Source organism: Oncorhynchus nerka, linkage group LG2 (assembly GCF_034236695.1).
Source record: "Oncorhynchus nerka isolate Pitt River linkage group LG2, Oner_Uvic_2.0, whole genome shotgun sequence".
In the NCBI taxonomy this organism is placed as follows: Eukaryota; Metazoa; Chordata; class Actinopteri; order Salmoniformes; family Salmonidae; genus Oncorhynchus; species Oncorhynchus nerka.
Window position 1 is genome coordinate 24,093,858 of NC_088397.1, and position 24,823 is coordinate 24,118,680.

Here is a 24,823-nt window from a genome sequence, read left to right on the forward strand (position 1 = left end):
GCACGCTATTATAAATGATACATAGATTAAAAGTATCTGCTTCGACAGATCCAATCTCATAGCCTACAATAGTCTACTGTAGCTTTTACTTGAACACAATCACGAGCTTCTGCTTATTTCCCAATACAATGCCGCCTCGATGTCTATTGGTATAACAAGATAATAACCTTGCATAATTACCCCTTTACGCGGGACTTTGAATTTCTGGTCTTTGCAGCTAGACGCATGCGCAATGCAAGGCATACTGGTCAGTCTCCGAAGCAGCTGTTTTAGGGTTTGAAATTCCAACATGGCAGTGGCTGTGGTCAGTGTTGCCTGCGCTAACTTGGAATGGTTTTAAATCGCAGGCAGCCTCGCTTAACCCACCGCACACTCATTCATCAGCAAGCTCTACCGTGGATCGATGTTGCTCTAACCCCAGAGGTCGACCTGTCGCACATACAGGTAAGCCTTTGCAGAACTAGTTTCGAGATGTCCGCAATTAAAGTAGCCGATATTAGGCGAGTCTTGCCTTAGCAAGGAACCCAAGCGCTTTATCCGTAAAGACACCACCACCCTCCGAGACGCAATGGATCATACGGGATTTAAGCATTCACAGTTAAAAACAAGTTTGAGTGGTTTTGCAAATCATTTATCAACGAGTTTGTTCGTTTTAGAATTGTAAAGTAGCGCATTTGCGTTTTGGATTAGTGGCACTTAAAACCGCATGGGTATGTTGTGTTCTTATTTAGGCGATCCAAGGGCTATTGCTCGGTTCGAATGACAGTGCATGGGGGGGGGTGGTATTTGAATTGTTTCAAAGTAGCCAACTTTTATACATGCACACGGTGATTACAACAAGTATCCATCCATATGCATCTTATCGTTCGCATGAGCGGATGCAATATCACAGTCCTTATGACACGCTATCTATTGCTAAAGCACGAGAGTAGCCTATGCTAGAGCTTGTGTATTTTTATTAGGCGAGAGCGAATTCACCACATGTAACTTTCTCGATAACATAATAACAGTAATCAATGCGCAAATGATCTGGTGTGAACCAAGTGGGTGCACCATCATATGATTTGCCCCCCCCCCTCTCTCTCTCTACAGCGCTATCCAACAGCGTTTTGCTGCCAGGGTCCACTTTCCCTGTAATAGTATGCATGTAGGTTAGATGAGTATTGAGTAGCCCTGACTAGAAGGACTCACGTTAAACTGAAATGTGAGAGTGGAGAGTATTGCTTCTTATGTAAAACAACCTTTGGAATTCCTCCTCGTCCAAATTCCAATTCCAATGCTCTCCCCTCTTCTTCCCCGTTATTCGCAGCGAGACATGATCAGTAGCAGCAGCGTCTATGGTAGGTTCTTTTTTTCCCCAATCTTTCATTTGATGAACTGTTGTTGTTATTTATTAAATTGTGGTTGTTTTGACCGTGCTTGTTTTCAAGCATGCGTTTTGTGTCAATTTCTTTAAAACAATGTCAGGAAATATTATTGATGTACGATGAGATATGTTGCATGCGTGTACATTGTTTTGTGAGAGTTTAGCAAGGTAGGCCTACATGTTGATTTTTCCACGCTATTAGGTCTATCATCCTCAGGCTTGTGTCCAAGTTAAAACGATTAAAATATCAAAATGATTTAGCATCATACTCCATCTTGGCCGAATTGTTGCCACTCTCGGAAAACAAATGATTACTGTAGTATACCTAATGGAATATGCCTCGCATCAGATGGTCGCCGTGAATGCAAACGGACCCTTGACGTCTGTCTGTCTGTGCTGGTTTTGAATGCACATCACTATGACGCCGATATGTTTTCTGAATTGCTGCACCCAGAACCCCTTTCACACGCTGTGCTTGGGCAATAGTAGGCTAACAGGAATGTCTCCCAGGTCCACTTGTTTTGTAGGCTATTAAGAATATATTCGTCTGCTTAAATTATGACTAATATAGCGGTACACGTGTTATACTAATCTTCAAACGTTGTTATTATGGATACACTACTAGTAAATTAGTATAATCAAATGATTAGAAGAATAGACTGTAAGGTTAGCTTTTGTTAGTCTCAGGTGTGGCAAACAATCTGTAATGTAATCACAATATATCAGTCATTTGTTTTAATAGAATGTTTCTTGTACCAGAAACCTACCATACAAATAAGAATTATAGATAGTAATTGATTATTAACCTCATCGGAAATGACAAACAGCAGTTTTAAGCAGCTATTAATAGCACATTAAGAGGTCATCTTTGTCACCATTAGGCCTTTATCAACACGGAACACTGAAATATATAGCCTAGTTAGGCTATTAGACACAAATTTCAAATTGATAAAAGACCATTGAGATATTTTGCATCAAAACCAAAATATCCCGAATGAGCATGACAATAATTCCACTTTGTCCTGAATATGTGATTGTAGAAGATTTCGGCCTTATCCCATTTCTGGACTGGCTTTGTGACGTTGATCCGTATGCATCGTACAAACTGTAATGTGAGGTGTGCGATTCAAAAGGGACAGGAATGAACTTTTTTGAGGTCACCAAAAAAGAGTGTTTGTTCTTTAGATAATGTAGTGGAACAGTCATCACAAGGTTGGCCAGACAGAATGTTATGCACCAAGTCTAATTTGTATTTCTCTGTGTGTTCCGAGAAATAACAAATAAGGACTTAGCCTACTTTCTTCAACATCAACATTTTGTTAATTTGTCGTGTTAATTTGTCACTGTTTTCACTTGTTGTTTTATACCTTAGTATAGAGATGAATGTTAATATTAGCCTCTCTCTCTCTCTGTGTCTCTCTCTCTCTCTCTCTGAAACGCACCACAGCTCGTGGTCACATATGTCGATTGATTATCCATTTCCACCCCCTTACTTTACTAATTCATGAATTTCATGTAAATCCACTGTATATTTGCTGAATGATAGAATAGATGAGTTTTCATTTGATTAGCCCACATAATGCAGCTTGTTATAGTGTAGGCTAATACAGCCAAGAACTTCTCTGGAATGAAGATGAAGACTGTTTCCGATGGAGATATTTCCACTGCATTGTAAAAATGTCCCCTTGCTATAGTGCTGTTGTTTGATTCATTCTCAAATGTATTTTGCTTGATTTATACAGTACATCTGTATTCTGTTTTCCATTCTATTACGCACATCATGGAGCCTGTTTGCAAATCCAAATATCTCCGTTTGGGCCCCTACAGATGAGTGATCTCTTGTCGCATAAGTCAAGGCAAAAGCCTGTGTGAACATTAAACACAATTTATTCCTTAAAAAAAAAAACTATCTGTACTGATATTTAATGGATTTAATTTGGTGATTTCCTAAATAAGGAAGTTGATGTTCTACGTCATTTAGTGTAGTGATGTATAGCTGGTATGCACCGAGTAGTCTCTTAGTGGTGTTTCTACCCGGTGGTTCTCCTGATAAATTGATAGAGAGAGAGGGAAGTTGTGGAGGCTACAGGCACAGAGAGTGACTTATACCCCGTGTCATTTATACTGGCTGTTGCTGATGTAATGAGAGTTGTGTGTGTTTGACGGGGGGTGGGACGGGGGTGGGGGGGAGTGTGTGTATGTGTGGGTGTGTTGGATGTATGTGTGTGCATGTGTGGGTGTGTTGGATGTATGTGTGTGCGTGTGTGGGTGTGTTGAATGTATGTGTGTGCATGTGTGGGTGTGTTGAATGTATGTGTGTGCATGTGTGGGTGTGTTGGATGTATGTGTGTGCGTGTGTGCATTCACTCTCACATAGTATTATCATGTTGTACTAAAGATCTAAACACTAAAGATCACTATCCACTACACATCGCTACTATATTAGAAACTGAAACTGACAGCACCAATGATTCCCCTCATTATGTACATATTGTCTCATTTTATGTCTTTGTCAGAAGCGCCGTAATAGTTGCTCAAAGAGATAATGAAGGGGAAAGTAGAGATATTAGAGAGGGTTCAAGAAAACGGTCTTCACAAACAGAGACACTAATATATAACAGTCTCCTCGCGATTACTTTGTTTATCTAGCTAGTGATTTTCCCTCTGACTCAGAGTGAATACAGAGAGCGGTTTGGCGTTAAGGCTAGCTGGACTATTCCCTGTGGGACTAAAGACAGGAATTAGCCTGACAGTTTCTATCCGTCTGTAATGTTTACCATTAAAGAAGCCCTCTCTCTTATTAACGTTCCAAAATGACTCCCTTGCATATACTGAACCCTGGGGAATTACTGCTCAGGAAGATGTATGTAGATGGATTCCTTGTAATGTTAAAGAAAGAGACACTTGTCAGACGCTCTCTCTCTCTCTCTCTCTCGCAAATATCAGTGGACTTCTCTCGTCTGCAGCTCCTGACAAAGGCCGGCTTCAAATGAGATCTAGGCAGGGTTGTCATCTTTTAGCAAATATGTTAAGTGTTGTCTTTTGTGCTCTCCCCGTTTCAGCGAGCGAGGAATGACCCCAAGGGAGCCTGGCTCATGCAAATCCCCCCTCTCTCTCTCTCTCTCTCTCCAAAAACTAGTCCCTGGACTTGTGGCAGCTGGCTATGTTGTCTTTGTGCGTGTCTCTCTGTGTGTGCTGACAACCCTCTCAGTGATCTAAGTTAGAGAGGCACACAGCGCTGGAAACGGGAGGCAGCTGTCTGTTGCTATACTGTCTGTGAGACGAAGAAGCATTCGCTCTGCTGCTGCAAAGATGAACGGCCGCCAATCCGTAAATCCTTGACATCCAGCCTGCCCCTCCTCGCTCTCCTCCTGCACCCCCTCCTCGTCTTCCTCCTCCTTCATTTCTTTGGATCCGTCTGTCAGCTCTGGCTGTCTGTTTAGATGTTTTTGTGTGTTTGGTGTTCCTCTGACTGACAGTGTATGAGCAAAGGCATTCTTTTGGAAAGTATGATAGTCCCAGAGACAAACGCCTAAATCCTTCCTCTAGCCATTTGAACGGTGACCTGTTTGTTCTTCCCCTCTGTCATCATACTGTTATCATTCTGAGTGCTGACAGCCCTGTGTCTTGTGGGGGTTTAGGAGAGAAAGAGGCCTCCTGATGTACAGTATCTGGTTTAGTACAGTAATACTTGTTACTGTATCTGGTCTTGGAGCATATATACAGTACAGTGCCCTCAGAAAGTATTCACACCCCTTTACTTTTTCTACATTTTGTTGTGTTACAGCCTGAATTTAAAATGAAATCAATTTAGATTTGTTGTCACTGGCCCACACACAATACCCCATTATGTCAAAGTGGAATTATGTTTTTTGACATTTTTACAAATTAATTTTAAAAAATGGAAAGCTATAATGCCTTGAGTCAATAAGTATTCAATCCCTTTTCTATGGCAAGTCTAAATAAGTAAATAAGGAGTAAAAATAAGGAGTAAAAAAAATAAGGAGTAAAAATGTGCTTAAGAAGTCACATAATAAAACAAGCACACATTTGATACACACCTTGGATGGTGTATCAATATACCCAGTCACTACAAAGGTACAGGTGTCCTTCCTAACTCAGTTGCCGGAGAGGAAGGAAACTGCTCAGGAATTTTACCATGAGGTGACTTGAAAAAAGTTACAGAGTTTAATATCTGTTATAGGAGAAAATTGAGGATGGATCTAAAACATTGTATTTACTCAACAACACTACCCTAACTGAGGATGGATCAAAAACATTGTATTTACTCAACAACACTAACCTAACTGACAGAGGGAAAAGAAGGAAGCATGTACAGAATAATAATATTCCAAAACATGTAGCCTGTTTGCAATAAGGCACTAAAGTAATGCTGCATAAAATGTGGCAAAGCAATTCATTTTGTGTGTTAATACAACACATTACTGAGTACCACTCTCCATATTTTCAAGCATAGTGGTGGCTGTATCATGTTATGGGTATGCTTGTAATCGTTAAGGACTGGGGAGTTTTTCAGGATAAAAAATAAATAGAATTGAGCTAAGCACAGGCAAAATCCTAGATGAAAACCTGATTCAGTCTGCTTTCCACCAGACATTGAGAGAAGAATTCACCTTTCAGAAGGACAATAACCTAAAACACAAGGCCAAATCTACACTGGAGTTGCTTACCAAGATAACAGTGGATGTTCCTAAGTGTCCAAGTTACAGTTTTGACTTAAATCTACTTGAAAATGTATTGCAAGAGCTACAAATTATTGTCTAGCAATGACCAACAACCAATTTGACAGAGCTTAATTAATTTTTAAAAGAATAATGGGCAAATGTTGCACAATCCAGGCGTGCAAAGATCTTAGAGACGACACCAGAAAGAGTCACAGCTGTAATCTTTGCAGGTGCTTCTACAAATTATAGACTCAGGGGTGTGAATACTTATGTAAGTCAGACATGAATGTATTTAATTTTCAATACATTTGCAAAAAATGTCTAAAAACATGTTTTCACTTTGTCATTATGGGGTATTGTGTATAAATGAAAAATAAATAAATGTAATACATTTTGAATTCAAGTTGTAACACAACGGAATGTGGAACAGTGTAAGTCAAGAGGTATGAATACTTTCTGAATGCACAGTACTTTAGGTACCACCATATACCCAGTAATAAGGGGAGGGATATCTTTTTGTATGTGTGGATGTTTTCATTATGGTGATGATAATCTGCACTTTGTATTCATTAGTGTAAGGTTTTTCCTGTGGTGAAGGAGAAGCGGACCAAAATGCAGCGTGGTGGTTATTCATGTTCTTTAATAAAGGAACTAGACATGAAATAACTAACAAAACAATAAATATGCGAAAACCTAAACAGTCCTATCTGGTGCAAACACAGAGACGGGAACAAGGACAATCACCCACCAAAACCCAACACCAAACAGGCTACCTAAATATGGTTCCCAATCAGAGACAATGACGAACACCTGCCTCTGATTGAGAACCATATCAGGCCAAACATAGAACTAGACAAACTAGACATGTAACATAGAATGCCCACTCAGCTCACACCCTGACCAACCAAAACATAGAAACATACAAAGCAAACTATGGTCAGGGTATGACAATTAGCCTATTTAGTATTTTGAGTATGCTATTTTAAGTGGGCCCCATTATTGTAAAATCTATTGTTATAATTTTTTAAAATGTAAAATACTTTCCCCACCATTCAACATTACAAGTGGGTTTCGGGGAGTTTTTTTTCTGACGTTGTAATTGGTGCAGAAAGACAAGTGTGAGAGCTCAGGTGTGTGTTGAGATTTGTGGTAGTAAATTAGTAGACAAGTAAAGGGATCAGAATGGGGCCTGGAAGGAGAAGCAGTGTCAGACAACAGTCCACTAGTGACCATCCACCGTTTAAAACACTTTTACCCATCATGCAACTATACTCATCTGTGAACACTGAGACAGACAGCACACATCTCAGGAACATCGCACTGTTTCTTCATCCCGAGTTCGGCTAAATTCACCTTGGTGTGAATACAGGAATTAAAATAATATCTTCCCTGTGCTTGGCAAGGGCTCAAAGTGTTTGAAGTTCCCCTGTTTTTTATGTCATGCATTTTCATAGGTTTAATCAAATCGAAGCTATGGATTTTCCCCCTCCTTTTTTCACTGCCCATCCAGAATTTTAATCAGTCATTTCTCACCCCGCGTGGCTTCTCTCCTGCTCAATCTCTCCATACTACCCATGGCTAAGATTCTCCTGGATATTAACACATTCTACCGAGATGATGGGAAAAGTTAAATATGCTAAAGACTTATTAAAGCTAACGTTCTGCTACCGGATATTCGACTTTGTTAGATCCACTATAGACCACGGCTTATCCTGTACATTGTATTTTCAAATGAGACCTACGATGGTTCTAATTAAGTTATTGATATGGACATCTGAGTTAAACGGTGCGTTGATATGCGAATTGCCTGATGAGGGAACCAGTTATTAAACGATGACTGCTTTTTTCAGGGCTGCTGGGGGGAGAGAAAAAGACAGCAGCAGAGAGAGAGAGAGAGAGAGAGAGAGAGAATTGAGTCATCTCTCATCTGCCTGTGATCTGATCCTATATCTTACTCTGTGCGTCTCGGCTGGTGTACAGCTTGATTAGGCAGACGATCATTGGAGAATCGCGCAATCTCTCTCTCTCTCTCTTTCTCTTGTCAGCCGCGGTCAAGTAAGTCCCTGCCTGGCATATTCATTCACCCAGCCCCTCTCTCCGTAGAGCTGTGTGTGTGTGTCTGACAGCTTGGCAGGCTGCCAGGGGGTGGCACAAAGGACCTTGAGTGGCTGGGCTGGGTGTGTTATGTGTGTGTGTGTGCGGCACGGCAGCCTGTGGCCTGTCTACGGGAGGGAGGGGAGAGAAACAGACAGCGAGGACGGAGGAGAGTAGTGTTTTGTAAAGTGCCGCGTCCAGCAGAAGCGTGTGCATAATCAGGTTGATCTGCGGGGGACCTGTGGGGAAGGGTGTGTGTCTGTGTGTGGCAATGTGTATGCAAGCATGTTTTTGTCTTGTGTGTGCTTGCTAATTTGTGTGTTAGAGTCTCTATCAGTTTTTGTGTGTTTGTGTCGGGTGCGGGTTTGGCTGTGTTTGAGAATGTAGACTCTGCTAAGGATGGTACTGTATGCACTGGGTAATGAGATGCAGCTCTGAGCTCCTCAACCTGGTTTCATACATTATCCATATAGGCAGATACACGCGTGGTATTGACTTTAGAGTGGGTGCGCATCAGTCGTGGGAGTTGTTTTGGGTCAAAGAGGAAGATTTGTTTTTCAAACCCAACCGATGCAATTGCTTCCATTATTTTCAGAAGGTTTTGTTTGACATGTAGAAACTATATCCTCTTATACTTGTAACTCACCACTCGCTTGTTTTAGTCTTATTAGATAGAAAACATGCAAAAATCAGTGTGTGTGTGTGTTCTTCTTGTATGTGTTTCTGTTCTTAGAGTGTGTATGGCAAAAGAACCTCATCACATTTAGACAGAGTGTTGAATTGAGAGACTTGGCCAACTTCCACCCTCCACCCGGTCCACACATTAATCCTGTTCTCCACACTCCTCCGGGCCAATGAGAACCCTGGGGGGTCTCAATGACATGATTACTAATGTGTGCTTTGGAATAAAGACTGCCTTTGTGTCCTGCAAAGCTCATAAACCACTGTATGATTTGTCCATTGTTGTCAAATCACTTTGCTTTCGCCAAGAACTAGGCATTTCACTGAGGGCTTAATGCTTTTGAAACCGTCAGCGACGTATTCGAGTTCCTCTTTTGTTACTTTGGCCGGGAAACTGCCAAGAGCGCTGCGCTGAATATTGTTGTCAGGATAGTAAAGGGGGGTTTTGCCAGAAGAGTCCATTGAGCAGACTGAATGGACCATTCATATTTAAGAAGGATTACCGAGGCGCCATGTTGTTGGCGCAACAAGGCTAAACGCTCTCCAACAAGGGTGAGATTGTGCGTATTTTGACGAGTTGTGTAAGTGTAGAAAGCATGGGTCCTTAAAAAAGTTTCAAAAAGGACTGCGGAGGGCTGGTAATTGGCAGGGACCTCACGGTACAATATTATCACCATACTTAGGTGTCGATACAATATGTATTGTGATTCTCACGATTCTATATGTATTGCGATTCGAAGATGGAGAACAAGCTATGAAGGGAAAATACTGGAGTTTTAGTGCAGGTACAGCCAACTAGCGCAAAAATAATATTGTAGTTTTGTCAAAACGGTACGATGCGAAATATCTTCAAAAATAATATCCCGATATGTAACTGTATCGATCCCCCCCCCCCCCCCCATCACTAACTGGTAGCTGTAGATTTATCTCAGGGTCGAACACATTTGTCATTTTAGAGACGGCTAGAGGTGACAGTTTTATGGTTGTACTTCAAAGCACCATATTAAATACACAATGTATTGTTAAGAAAGCAAAAGGTTCACTTACTGTTCTCCAGAATGGGTTTTATTGAAGCTCGTGATACTGCAACATTTCAACTGACCCATATTTGTCCTGTGCCAGTGTCAGTTATCCCTCTCTTCCCATGAATTTGGCAATGTAACCCAGTTATTTGCTACAGACACCTTTCCCCAGCATTCTCCACTAATAATTCTAATAGCAGAATATTCTTAACAACAGACACAACCTTTAGAATGTACTACCCAGCCCAACACATTTTGATTCCAAGAACGTTGTAGGAAAACCAAAGGAGAACCTTTCGGGAATGTTACGGGAATGTTCTGTGCTAGCTGGGTACAGTACCACACCCTTTCATTTGTTCTGTAAGCACTAGAATCCCTGCTCCCTTGGAAGGCAGTCCAGTCCTGTTTACAGTACGGTATTAGCTCGCTAGGCTATCCCTTAGCATAGTGTCATCTGGTCTAGGGCCTTTATGTCACCCTGGCCATGCATTCACCCGGGTATTAATCACCACTGTGGATCTGCGTCTTAGAGGATTATCAAATGTATTGTTTGGCTGCCTGGGACTGTAATGGGTGTTTAATTACTCAATAAAAGCGCTTTTATGGATTCCAGTCCTCCCGTGTATCGAGCAAATGGTATTGATCTGGCTCTCCGCTGCAACATGATCGCCTGTGAAGGAGAATTAGAGATGCCCGCCTGCCTGCCGATGGGCCTACTCGTTCATTAGTAGCACAATACATACTGGGTTGGTTCAGACATAAGATTGGTAAGATCAGGGTCTAGACAAGACAAACAGTTAGCTTCTGTACCTTAACTGTGTAGATTTCCTGATATTACACATTTTCCGGAAGTTAGTCTGATTTCAATAGTATCATTATGAATATGGTTATGTGGTGTTCTGTCAGCACAATTAAGACTCTCTCCTATGACTTGCTATAGTCTAGCTGAGATATAGAGTTAAGCTCTGAGATGTCTACCTGCTAAACAGCTTGTTTCTATAATCTGTATGCCCATTGTGGTCTCCCAGGCACAACGCTCATAATGCCGTATTTCTCCATTCCTCCCCCGAACGATTACAGGGGTGTGAAATCATCCTAACACGAGGGAAAATGTACGTGTATTAGGAGATTATAGTAGTTGAGTGCTATCTTTAAGTAGGTCTTTCATTGTGTGTTCGCACATGCGTGGAACGACAGTACCAAATATCTGATTTGGCAATCTCTTGGTTTTTAGGCCACACCTGAATAACGTGACAAAGACTACATCTAATCCTTAATACTGTAAGTTTATAGGTCACCTAAGGCAAATCAATCGTAGTCTCTCTCATATCTTCAAGCATTTGAAATGAATGTTTCCCCACTTAACAGTGAGACAGAGGAGTCAGTGTGGAGACGTTAGTGGAAAAAAGAGAGGGCCGCGTAGCGTGGGGGAGACGGACCTCGACAGACCATAATGGCAGCACTGTCCAATATGGACTACAGTGCCTTCGTAGATAAAGGGATTTTCATGGCGATTCACTTGAACACAGACATGAGTGAAATGTGCTCGGACTGTGGATAATATGAAGTTATTCTCACCTCTCGCAACTATAGTTGAATCCTTTGTACTGTGCCGGTGGTCAGGGAGAGATATTGTACGGTTGTATTTCATAGATATTAGATTTAGAGCTTAGTATCCATGTGCGGCCACATCAGTCATCAACCACCACACTCTATCACTTGTAAATAGCCTGAGATGATCATTACTTCAGTCCTGGGGTCGTTGTTTTCCACCATTTTCACATTGAGGAACACAACATATCTTTCAGACTGTCAAATATCCCTAGCTACCATTAAACATCATATAGATTACTATATGGTTAGCAGCCAAATTATTATTTTGATGAAAAGAAAAACTAGGTTAATTTGAATGGGCTATCTACATACTTATGTGCACTTGCATTCGTCTATGTCTGATTAATGTACATGAGCAATCAATTTTACCCTCATGTACCCCCAGTACCATCTCTGTGGTCAGAGTGAGTGTTGGAGAAGACTTTTCATTCCGTGCTGAATCGGTGAACTAAGTCATCTGAATGTGCAAGAGGGACAGGCCTATTGGTTTACAAATCAATTGGCTGCATGTCCATGCCATTAGGTTGACATGTTACAGACGCAGTAAGAAGTGGTCGTAGAGGCAGGCTGTGGTTTGTTCCCCTGCTCCCCTGGACCTAGTCCAGCTACTAGACTCGCTTATCTCTGTTTCCATTCATTCTCTCTGTCTTTTCTTCGCTCCACCACTGTTTGGCTATTCTCAGTGGATGAGTGCTTCAGGGGATATTGCTTACGGGAAAGTGTTTGTGTGTGTGTGTGTGTGTGTGTAGAGGAGATATTTTGGCCAATGAACCCTTGTTTAGCTCCATCCTCCAGCTCTGCTTTCTTGGAGTGAGTAAGTGCTCCCCAGGGAGAGAGGGCTGTAGTTTACCCAGGCTTAATGCACACATGCACACACACAAACACACACACACACACACACACACACACACACACACACACACACACACACACACACACACACACACACACACACACACACACAGCATACACAGGCTGGCTCAGTGATGTGTGGTGCTGTGGGATAGAAAACAAAAGTAATCTTAAGAGATTCCCATGTTGGACACTGCCTCATAGCCTCATTTCTCTTGGCTGAAGTCAATTTAGGAATGTGTTTGAGTAGCTAATTTAATACACAGTTCAAAATTGCCCCCACCTCTATAAAAAAATCAAATCAAATGTTATTGGTCACATATACATGGTTAGCAGATGTTAATGGTCACATACACATGGTTAGCAGATGTTAATGGTCACATACACATGGTTAGCAGATGTTATTGGTCACATACACATGGTTAGCAGATGTTAATGGTCACATACACATGGTTAGCAGATGTTAATGGTCACATACACATGGTTAGCAGATGTTAATGGTCACATACACATGGTTAGCAGATGTTAATGGTCACATACACATGGTTAGCAGATGTTAATGGTCACATACACATGGTTAGCAGATGTTAATGGTCACATACACATGGTTAGCAGATGTTAATGGTCACATACACATGGTTAGCAGATGTTATTGGTCACATACACATGGTTAGCAGATGTTAATGGTCACATACACATGGTTAGCAGATGTTAATGGTCACATACACATGGTTAGCAGATGTTAATGGTCACATACACATGGTTAGCAGATGTTAATGGTCACATACACATGGTTAGCAGATGTTAATGGTCACATACACATGGTTAGCAGATGTTAATGGTCACATACACATGGTTAGCAGATGTTAATGGTCACATACACATGGTTAGCAGATGTTAATGGTCACATACACATGGTTAGCAGATGTTAATGGTCACATACACATGGTTAGCAGATGTTAATGCGTTTGTAGCGAAATGCTTGTGCTTCTAGTTCCAACAGTGCAGCAATATCTAACAAATAATCTAACAATTCCCAACAACTACCTAATACACACAAATCTAACAAGTAATCTAACAAATTCCCCAACAACTATCTGATACACACAAATCTAAAGGGGTAAATGACAATATGTACATATAAGTATATGGATGAGTGATGGCCGAGCGGCATAGGCAAGGTGCAGTAGATGGTATATAATACGGTATATACATGTGATATGAGTAATGTAATATATGTAAACATTATTAAAGTGGCATTATTTAAAGTGACCAGTGATCCACTTATTAAAGTGTTCAGTGATTGGCCTCAATACAGTATATACATGTGATATGAGTAATGTAATATATGTAAACATTATTTAAGTGGGATTATTTAGAGGGGCATTGTGACTAGTGACTAGTGACTAGTGATCCATGTATTAAAGTGTCCAGTGATCGGGTCTCAATGTAGGCAACAACCTCTCTGAGTTAGTGATTGCTGTTTAGCAGTCGGATGGCCTTGAGATAGAAGCTGTTTCTCAATCTCTCGGTCCCAGCTTTGATGCACCTGTACTGACCTCGCCTTCTGGATGATAGCGGTGTGAACAGGCAGTGGCTCGGGTGGTTGTTGTCCTATAATAAGGCCCATTGCAAAATGTTATATGCAATTCACTACAGGTACCTGTGTGATCTAGTCTAGCTGGGCTAGGATGTTGTAATTCACTGCAGGTTGTCATGTACACATTTTCCCAGGGTGGAATAGTTCTCAATCGTTCTAATTGTGGAGTCATGTTGTAAACATTTTCACAGCGTGGAAATGTTCCCAGTCAATAATTGCATGCGCACCTCTGTGGGTGGCTGAGCTTGTGCAGATGATTCTTTCACACCTCCTCGCTCTTGATTTAGCTAGCTAGCATAATTAGCTGTAAACTGGTCAAGATGACTTGTTCTCAGAGGTGTGCCATTTTAATTTGTTTGTATAGCTAGCTAGCTAACTAACAAACAAATATATGCACTGTCAATCGAAAACGTGGTGCCCAAGTCTTTGCAATCGCAAAAAAATCTCTCCTCACATCAACCCTCAGCACTTTGATGCGCGAGTCCGGGTATTTATATGCTGAACTCACGCCTCAACAAGCTTCTGATTGGTCAGAGTCAACACTCCTGGCCACCGTTGATTGGCAGATGTGTGAAGCAAATGCACATGCCCACAGAACAGTTTTTCGAGGTCGAGCCAGGGTGTGAAAGAAACATCCACACGACCTCAGCCATCCACATAAAGAGACGAGCTCAGCCATCCACATAAAGAGACGAGCTCAGCCATCCACATGAAGAGACGAGCTCAGCCATCCATTAAGAGACGAGCCCAGCCATCCACATAAATGTAATTTTAATTTTACCTTTATTTTACTAGGCAAGTCAGTTAAGAACAAATTCTTATTTTCAATGACGGCCTAGGAACAGTGGGTTAACTGCCTGTTCAGGGGCAGAACGACAGATTTGTACCTTGTCAGCTCGGGGATTTGAACTTGCAACCTTTCGGTTACTAGTCCAACACTCTAACCACTAGGCTACCCTGCCGCCCCATAAAGACGAGCTCAGCCATCCACATGAAGAGACGAGCTCAGCCATCCACATGAAGAGACGAGCTCAGCCATCCACATGAAGAGATGAGCTCAGCCATTCACATAGAGACGAGCTCAGCCATCCACATAAAGTGACGAGCTCAGCCATCCACATGAAGAGACGAGCTCAGCCAACCATTAAGAGACGAGCCCAGCCATCCACATAAAGAGACGAGCTCAGCCATCCATTAAAACCTCTTAGGGATAAGTGAGACGTCTGCGTCCCCCCTAGCCAACAGGAAATGGAAATGCGCAACGCCAAATGCTAATAGTACTCGCTAAAACTCAAACTTTCATTAAAACACACATGCAGGGTACTGAATTAAAGCTACACTCGTTGTGAATCTAGCCAACAAGTCAGATTTTTAAAATGCTTTTTGGCGAAAGCATGAGAAGCTATTATCTGATAGCATGCAACACCCCGAAATACCTGAAGGGGACATAAACAAAGAAATTAGCATAGCCGGCGCTACACAAAACGCAGAAATAAAATATAAAACATTCATTACCTTTGACGAGCTTCTTTGTTGGCACTCCTATATGTCCCATAAACATCACAATTGGGTCTTTTTCCCGATTAAATCCGTCCATGTATACCCAAAATGTCAATTTATGAAGCCTGTCTGATCCAGGAAAAAACTGCTTTACAAAACGCAACGTAATTTTTTTTAAATTAACAAAGTTGCCTATAAACTTTGACAAAACACTTCAAACTACTTTTGTAATCCAACTTTAGGTATTAGTAAACGTTAATAATCGATCAAATTGATCACGGGGCGATGTGTATTCAATAGCTCCACGTCTTGAAATGATGGTCGATATTCTCTCTTCCAAAACATCCTGTCGTGTACCGGATGATATGAAGTGCCTCTTCTTCATTTGACCAAGGAACAACTTCAAGCCAATTGCCAAGACTGGCGACATCGTGTGGAAGCTGTAGGACTTGTAAACTGGGAGGTATATATTTTCCCTTGCCATAGACAATACAGCCAACTGGCGGATTGATTTTTTTTTTTTTTTGGTGAACAGTTTTCCTTGGGGTTTCGCCTGTTAAACACGTCCTGTTATAGTCACAGACATGGTTTAACCAGTTTTAGAAACTTCAGAGTGGTTTCTATCCACACATACTAATCATATGCATATACTATATTTCTGGCATGAGTAGCAGGACTTTGAAATTTTGCGCGATTTTTAACAAAATGTTGAAAAAATAGTCCCGAGCCCTAAGAGGTTTTAAGAGACGAGCCCAGCCGTCTACATAAAGAGACGAGCTCAGCCATCCACATGAAGAGACGAGCTCAGCCATCCACATGAAGAGATGAGCTCAGCCATTCACATAGAGACGAGCTCAGCCATCCACATAAAGAGACGAGCTCAGCCATCCACATGAAGAGACGAGCTCAGCCATCCACATAAAGAGACGAGCTCAGCCATCCACACGAAGAGACGAGCTCAGCCATCCACACGAAGAGACGAGCTCAGCCATCCACATGAAGAGACGAGCTCAGCCATCCATATGAAGAGACGAGCTCAGCCATCCACATGAAGAGACGAGCTCAGCCATCCACATAAAGAGACAAGCTCAGCCATCCATTAAGAGACGAGCTCAGCCATCCACATATAGACGAGCTCAGCCATCCACATGAAGAGACGAACTCAGCCATCCATTAAGAGATGAGCTCAGCCGTCCACATGAAGAGACGAGCTCAGCCATCCACATAAAGAGACAAGCTCAGCCATCCACATGAAGAGACGAGCTCAGCCATCCACATGAAGAGACGAGCTCAGCCATCCACATGAAGAGATGAGCTCAGCTATCCACATGAAGAGACGAGCTCAGCCATCCACATAAAGAGACGAGCTCAGCCATCCACATGAAGAGACGAGCTCAGCCATCCATTAAGAGACGAGCTCAGCCATCTACATAAAGAGACGAGCTCAGCTATCCACATGAAGAGACGAGCTCAGCCATCCACATAGAGAGATGTGCGTGCAATTATTTAACTGGGAACTATTTCACACTGGGAAGATTATTACATGACACAGGTACCTGTGTGAGCAAGGCTAGCTGGGCTAGCATGTTGCTCCATCCTCCAGCTCACACAGGTACCTGTAGTGGATTACAACATGCTAGCCCAGCAAGCCTAGCTCACACAGGTACATGTGTCGTGTAGCCCAATGTACATGGTCATTGAACACTTGCTCCCTTTAATAATGTTTACATAATGTTTTACCCATTTCATATCTATATCCTGTTTCTAGTCAAGGCTCATTTTATATAACTACTGCTGTACACACCTTTGATATTAATTTCACACCTTTGATGTCCATACGGTCAATATACAACATTATATACATTGTATATATTTATATATAGCTCGGGCGGCAGGTAGCCTAGTGGTTAGAGCGTTGGGCCAGTAACCAAAAGGTTGCTAGATTGAATCCCTGAGCTGACAAGGTAAAAGTCTGTCGTTCTGCCCCTGAACAAGGCAGTTAACCCACTGTTCCTAGGCGGTCATTGTAAATGGGAATTTGTCCTTAACTTACTTGCCTAGTTAAATAAAGGTAAAATAAAAAATACTTTCAACTCTGACATTGCTCGTTCTATTTCTTAATTTTTATTTTGGGGATTTGTGTGTATTATTACGTATATTGAAACACGAGCATTTCACTGCACCTGCGATAACATCTGCAAAATATGTCTAGGGACCAGTAACATTTGATTTGTAATTGGGTGTGAGCTAGGCTAGCATGGCTATCATGTTGTAATTGGGTTCATGTGTAGAGCTAGGCTACCTGGGCTATCATGTTGTAATTGGGTTCATGTGTAGAGCTAGGCTACCTGGGCTATCATGTTGTAATTGGGTTCATGTGTAGAGCTAGGCTACCTGGGCTATCATGTTGTAATTGGGTTAATGTGTACCTGGTCTTGGAGGGTCAGTCAAGTGGTGTGTCGCATTTCCTTTCCTTTCCTTTATTTTCCTCTCTCTCTCTCTCTCTCTCTGATTGTCTGAAAGTGTGATCACAGTAAGGTAGGGGATGACTGACTTATTGCAGTACTGTGTTGTCCAGAGGAAGGAGGTAGACGTTGCCCATAGCAACTGATTTAGGGTCAGATATTTTCACCGAAGCTAATGATGTCATCTCCTCAGCACCGTTAAGGTTCATTGCACTCTTTCACTTTTACCATTACGAAGCCATTTTAGGCGTTCTCATTCAAATCAATGTCCTTGTTTTTTGAATTGAGATACTGGACAAACGTTTGACGGTGCTCACATGAAAAGTGTGTTTCTAATATCCCCTTTACACTGGTTTATCTGTAGTACAGCTTAGACCACTCTAACACCTTTCGGGTACATTAACGGTGAATGTGATTAAAGCCAGAGATCGATAGAGACTGACACACTGCTGGTGGGTGTCACCAGAGGTGTGTGTGTTTACGTGTGCTCGTGTGTGTTTGTGTGTGTGTCACGGTGCACCCACCCCAGTAATATGAGAGCAGACACTGCCTGTTAACAGGCCTACAGCTGCTGTCAGGCACTCTCTCTAACTCTGTTAAGGCCCTTATTGATTGCTCATTATTACTGTTCCCTGAAAGATGAGCTTCCCTTATGATTACATTAAATCTGCTCTCTCTTATTCCTCTGAGACACCGTCTGGCTTATTGCTACCCCCCATCACGTTCCAACCTCCTAGATGCCATATTAAGTAGGAGGTAGGTGTTTTGTAATCGCCACGGTTTTGCCTGTTTAGTTTGATGCTTCCAAAATACCTGTCTGGAAATTGTTTGAGGAATTGACTAACCTGGTCTCTCTGTGAAATGGAAATAAGCGATGATTGATATTCTTTTTGTCAATTGTAATTATACTTAAAATACGCATTTCTTTATTTCCTCCCCACTAATTTGATGTAATAGTAAAACACTTATTGTAAAACAAAAGGGAAAATAGAGGATAAGAGATGAAATTATGACTAATGACATTAAAGATATTTTCTTTGTCAATGAAGCAAGTATCTGTGTCTTTCCTCTTCCTGTGGTGTGATATCATGAGTGAGTTGTCTGAAACATGGATCCGTCAGTCACGGGCTGGTTCTTGTAAAGTTTGGACTTTTCCAAATCTACCCCTCAGTCTCAGAGCTGCATCAGAGGCCATCTTATCACTCAGTCCCAATGAATTATTCAAAGGAATCGACGGCGTCAGTTCAGTCTGAGAACCTGTGATGATGTTACGCTGACTGCCTAGCTGGCTTGATATTCACTCAGAGAACTGTAATGGATGTCCTCATAGAGATAAACTAACAGCTTATTCCAACTTCCAAAAGCACAAATGTCTCGGGAGCAAAGAGACTAAAATATGTGTGGTGTAGTTTGGTTGGAGTTATTTATATTTTGAGAGTGTGTGTGTGTGTGGAGGGGGGCTCCTCAGAGGTAGACTGGGGAACGTTAGTGAGAATCTCTTGCCCCCCCGACACGTCTGGCTCAGTCTCAATGCCACAGATCGATGGCCATATTGATCCACTGTTTGAGTGTTTAGACAACCTGTGTGAATTCCACCAGAATGAAATCCACATTGAATTCAAAGTAGAGGTATTTTAGACTACAAATGAGTCTGTAATTAACCAATGGTTTTTGTCATGTTTTACCAAATAGTAAAATATTATTAGCAATATTAAAGTAAACACATTTTTTTAAATTCCGTATAATTTCAGGCATGAATGAAATAATTGCAAACTGTCAATAATGTCCTTTTATTTGGTGTGTCTGTATCCCTTCATGTAGATTTTTTTGTTGGATGAAAAACCCGCCTGAGCTGGCAGTGCCTGATGTGAAGTGTGAAAGACTTGACAACTTTGACGTCCAAACTGATCCCATGCATTTACAGTTCAATATGGAGGTTGGGGTTATTTCAGAATGGTGCTGTTCAGTAGTAGAGACAGGCTGTGCTCTGCTGACAGCAGTTTTTAATCTGAGCCAACTCCTGTTTGGAGCGGGCCTTTCTGACCCCCATCTCACCAACACGCGGTCGCCCGCCTTTTCCTTTTTTGGAGAATTGTCAGGGTGGCTATCGTCAGATAATTAGCAGCAGCAGAACTCTTAACTGGTGACTCCTCTCTCTGTTGGAGGGGTTTGCACTGTTGGCTATACCAGTGTATAATTTATTCTGACACAAACCACTATCAAGAAGCGCATGCATTCGATGCACACAAGCACGCACGCACGCATACACACTCATTCACAAACAGTGTCACTTTGACAGCCATGCCTGGCTCGTCCGTTACCGTGCCTGCCACAGCACACACACACACAGACAGGAAGCCAGTGACAACAGACAACGTGATGCATCAGTGGCTGCTGTTCAATAACCATTCAAGAGGAAACTCTGGTTCCGCTGTTGTCAGAAGGTTCAAAGTTATGTGACAAAACTCTTTCAAATGAAGATAATAGTAATTGTAGGTATTTCTTGTCCGTGAAATGTACCAAATTGGCTTTAATTGACATTTGATTTCCATGAACAATATTTTTCAAGTCGACACCAGACTGGCACTCAAGGAATCACATATCTCGAGTCCACATTCGCTGTAGGGGACTTTAACATAATAAATCTAAGGAAATTCCCAAAATTCCACCAACACATCTCTTGCCTCTTGCAGGAAAAATAAGTTGGACCATTCTCCATTCCGAGACGGGCACAAAGCCCTCCTTCAACCCCCTTCAGAAAATCAGTCCACACCTTCATTCTGATCCTGCAAGTCAACAAACAGAAATTAAAACAGGAAAACCCATGGTAAGATTTGTTAAACGCTGGTCTGACCAATCAGAATTTATGCTCCAAGACTGAGACATTTTCTGGGTTGCCTCTGACAATAGCATCAACGAGTACACAGACTCAGTCACAGGGTTCATCAGGAAATGCATAGAACATGTTATCCCAACAATGACTATTCACACATATCCCAAACAGAAACTGTAGTTCAATAGCAACATCCGTGCAAAACTGAGAGCGCGAACCAGCGCATTCAACTTGGATTTCTGGGAATATGGATGAATACAAAAAGACCAGCTATGACCTCCAGAAATAAAACCAAAGACGAAAAGAGACAGTACAGGGATTACATTTAGACGGATCTGGTGCCAGACGCATGTGGCAAGGACTACAAACCATTACGGACTACAAGGGGAAAACTATCAGCATGGCGAACACAGATGCCTTTCTCCTAGACAAGCTAAACAACCTCTTCTGTAGGCTCGTTTCGAGGTAATCAACATTGATCCCTCTACGAGGCCCCCTACTGCTGTAGAGGACTGAGCTCTCAATCTCTGTGACTGATGTGAGTAGGACCTTCAAGCATGTGAATACTCGCAGAGCAGGCGGCATCCCCGGCCGCTCTCCCTGTCCCCGTCTGGGGTGCCCACATGCTTCAAGATGTCCATCATTGTCCCTTTACCCAAGCAAACTAAGGCAACTCGCCTAAATTACTATTACTAATATTCAACAATAAATACAAAACTCAGAGAACTAGAGATCAATGGAGCTAGTTGTTTTTCAGTTCAACCATCTGTTTAGAATCTGTGTATGGGTTCCAGTTCGGGACTCATAGCTGCGTGTGGCAAGTTCTATTTGGTCCAAACTATCTATACATTGAAGCCTGAAACAGGATACTTTGTATTTGGCCATTGGCCCAATTTTACTGCAGTGAATTCTAGTTAGTCAACCACAGGCTAGGCGTCGGTATAAACTACATCCTGTCTCAGTGGAGGAACAATGAGAACAGGGAAGAATGAACATCGAACATCCACTTTCAAGCATAACAACTATGAAATGTTCTCTTTGAATAAATCTATCCCCCCCCCCCTGATTTGCTTTGGGGTCTGTGTTGTTGAAGAATAACATCAACTGCTAACATCCTGTAGCACTCACTTCTGTCATCATGAAGTGCTTCAACAGGCGGGTCAAGGACCACATCAGCTCCACCTTACCTGACACCCTGGACCCACTCCAATTTGCATACCTCCCCAACAGATCCACAGATGACACAATCACCATTGCGCTACACACTACCCTCTCCCACCTGGACAAGAGGAACACCTATGTGAGAATGCTGTTCATTGATAACAGCTCAGCATTCAACACCATAGTCCCCTTCAAGCTTGACACTAAGCTCAAGGCCCTGGGTATGAGGACCATCTGCAATTGGATCCTGGACTTCCTGACAGGCAGACCCCAGGTGGTGAGGGTAGGCAACAACACCTCTGCCACGCTGACCCTCAACACGGGGGCCCCATACGGGTGCATGCTCAGCCCCCTCCTCTGCTCCCTGTGGTGCCAGGGAAACAGCCTCTCCCTCAGCGTCAGCCAAACCAAGGAGCTGATAGTGGACTACAGGAAACAGGGGGAGGAGCCCTCCCCTATTGTCATTGACAGGGTTGCAGTGGAGAGGGTCAAGAGCTGCAAGTTCCTCAGCGTCCACATCACAGAGAACCTGACATGGTCCGATTACACTACCACCGTAGGTGCCTGAAGAAATTTGGCATGGGTTCTCGGATCCTAATGAAGTTCTACAGCTGCACATTCGACAGCCTGGTACGGCAACTGCTTCGCCCGAAACCAGAAGGCCCTATAGAGGGCCTAATACATCACTTTGGGCGACCTTCCTGCCTTTCAGGACATCTAAACCAGGCAGTGCTTGAGGAAGGCCCAAAAGATCATCAAGGACTCCAGTCACCCGAGCCACAGACTTTTCACTCTGTTACCATCCGGCAAGCGGTATTGGAATATCGGGTCACGGACCAACAGGCTCCGAGACAGCTTCTACCACCAGGCCATCAGACTGCTGAAAAACTCAACCTAGTTCTCCCTGCACAGACCTGCACATTAGACTAGACTATTTGCACCGGAGAAACTATATATGGACCATAGAAATGATTTGCACTGACTACCCACATATCCAACCACACACACACACACACACACACACACACACACACACACACACACACACAGAACTCACACAGTCAACGCTGCTGTTCTATTATATACTATTGATCTCACTACCCACTTAATATTAGTAAATATTGTGTAAATCCAGTCCATTATTAATGTACAAATACCTCTATTACATCTACTATTTTGGACTCTTCTCATTGTTATTACTGATCACTGGTTAATGTACTGCATTGTTATTATTGATCACTGGTTAATGTACTGCATTGTTATTATTGATCACTGGTTAATGTACTGCATTGTTATTATTAATCACTGGTTAATGTACTGCATTGTTATTCCTGATCACTGGTTAATGTACGGCATTGTTATTATTGATCACTGGTTAATGTACTGCATTGTTATTATTGATCACTGGTTAATGTACTGCATTGTTATTCCTGATCACTGGTTAATGTACTGCATTGTTGTTACTGATTGCTGGTTAATGTACTGCATTGTTGTTACTGATCGCTGGTTAATGTACGGCATTGTTATTATTGATTGCTGGTTAATGTTCTGCATTGTTATTACTAATCACTGGTTAATGTACTGCATTGTTATTACTAATCACTGGTTAATGTACTGCATTGTTATTACTAATCACTGGTTAATGTACTGCATTGTTATTACTAATCACTGGTTAATGTACTGCATTGTTATTATTGATTGCTGGTTAATGTTCTGCATTGTTATTACTAATCACTGGTTAATGTACTGCATTGTTATTATTGATTGCTGGTTAATGTACTGCATTGTTATTATTGATTGCTGGTTAATGTTCTGCATTGTTATTACTAATCACTGGTTAATGTACTGTATTGTTGTTACTGATTGCTGGTTAATGTACTGCATTGTTATTATTGATTGCTGGTTAATGTACTGCATTGTTATTATTGATTGCTGGTTAATGTTCTGCATTGTTATTACTAATCACTGGTTAATGTACTGTATTGTTGTTACTGATTGCTGGTTAATGTACTGCATTGTTGTTACTGATCGCTGGTTAATGTACGGCATTGTTATTATTGATTGCTGGTTAATGTTCTGCATTGTTGAGGGAGCTAGGACATAAGCATTTCGCTGCATCTTTTATACCTGCTGTAAATTGTGTTTGGGACAAATACATTTGATTTGACAGTGAGTTGTATGCATATTAGAGGTCGACCGATTATGATTTTTCAACACCGATACCGATATCGATTTATTGGAGGACCCAAAAAAAGCCGATACCGATTAATCAGCCAATTTTTTACATTTGTAATAATGACAATTACAACAATACTGAATTAACACTTATTTTGACTTAATATAAAACATAAATAAAAACCAATTTAGCCTCAAATAAATAATGAAACATGTTAAATTTGGTTTAAATAATGCAAAAACAAAGTGTTGGAGAAGAAAGTAATATGTGCCATGTAAAAAAGCTAACGTTTAATTGCCTTGCTCAGAACATGAGAACATATGAAAGCTGGTGGTTCCTGAGTCTACAATATTCCAAGGTAAGAGGTTTTTAGGTTATAGTTAATATAGTATTTATAGGACTATTTCTCTCTGTGCCATTTGTAATTCATATACCTTTGACTATTGGATGCTCTTATAGGCACTATAGTATTGCCAGTGTAACAGTATAGCTTCCGTCCCCCTCCTCGCCCCAACCTGGGCTCGAACCAGGAACACATCGACAACAGCCACACTTGAAGCATCGTTACCCATCGCTCCACAAAAGGGGAGTAACTACTCCAAATCTAAAAGCGAGCAAAGTTTGAAACGCTATTAGCGCGCACCCCGCTAACTAGCTAGCCATTTCACATTGGTTACACCAGCCATTAGGCTGATAGGCTTGAAGTCATAAACAACACGGTGCTTGCGAAGAGCTGCTGGCAAAACACACGAAAGTGCTGTTTGAATGAATGAT

At 41.9% G+C, this 24,823-nt stretch overlaps 1 protein-coding gene across 1 annotated transcript in view; it reads left to right on the forward strand.

The window, feature by feature from the left end:
- The first annotated feature begins 288 nt into the window (after positions 1-288).
- LOC115132913 (fidgetin-like) overlaps positions 289-24,823 on the forward strand; it is a 40,463-nt gene continuing 15,928 nt past the window's right edge. Inside the window, exons 1-2 of the mRNA XM_029665635.2 lie at positions 289-444; positions 1,310-1,340. Coding sequence (XP_029521495.1) covers positions 331-444; positions 1,310-1,340 — 145 coding nt within the window. The 5' untranslated portion in view covers positions 289-330. The remainder of the gene's footprint in view (positions 445-1,309; positions 1,341-24,823) is intronic.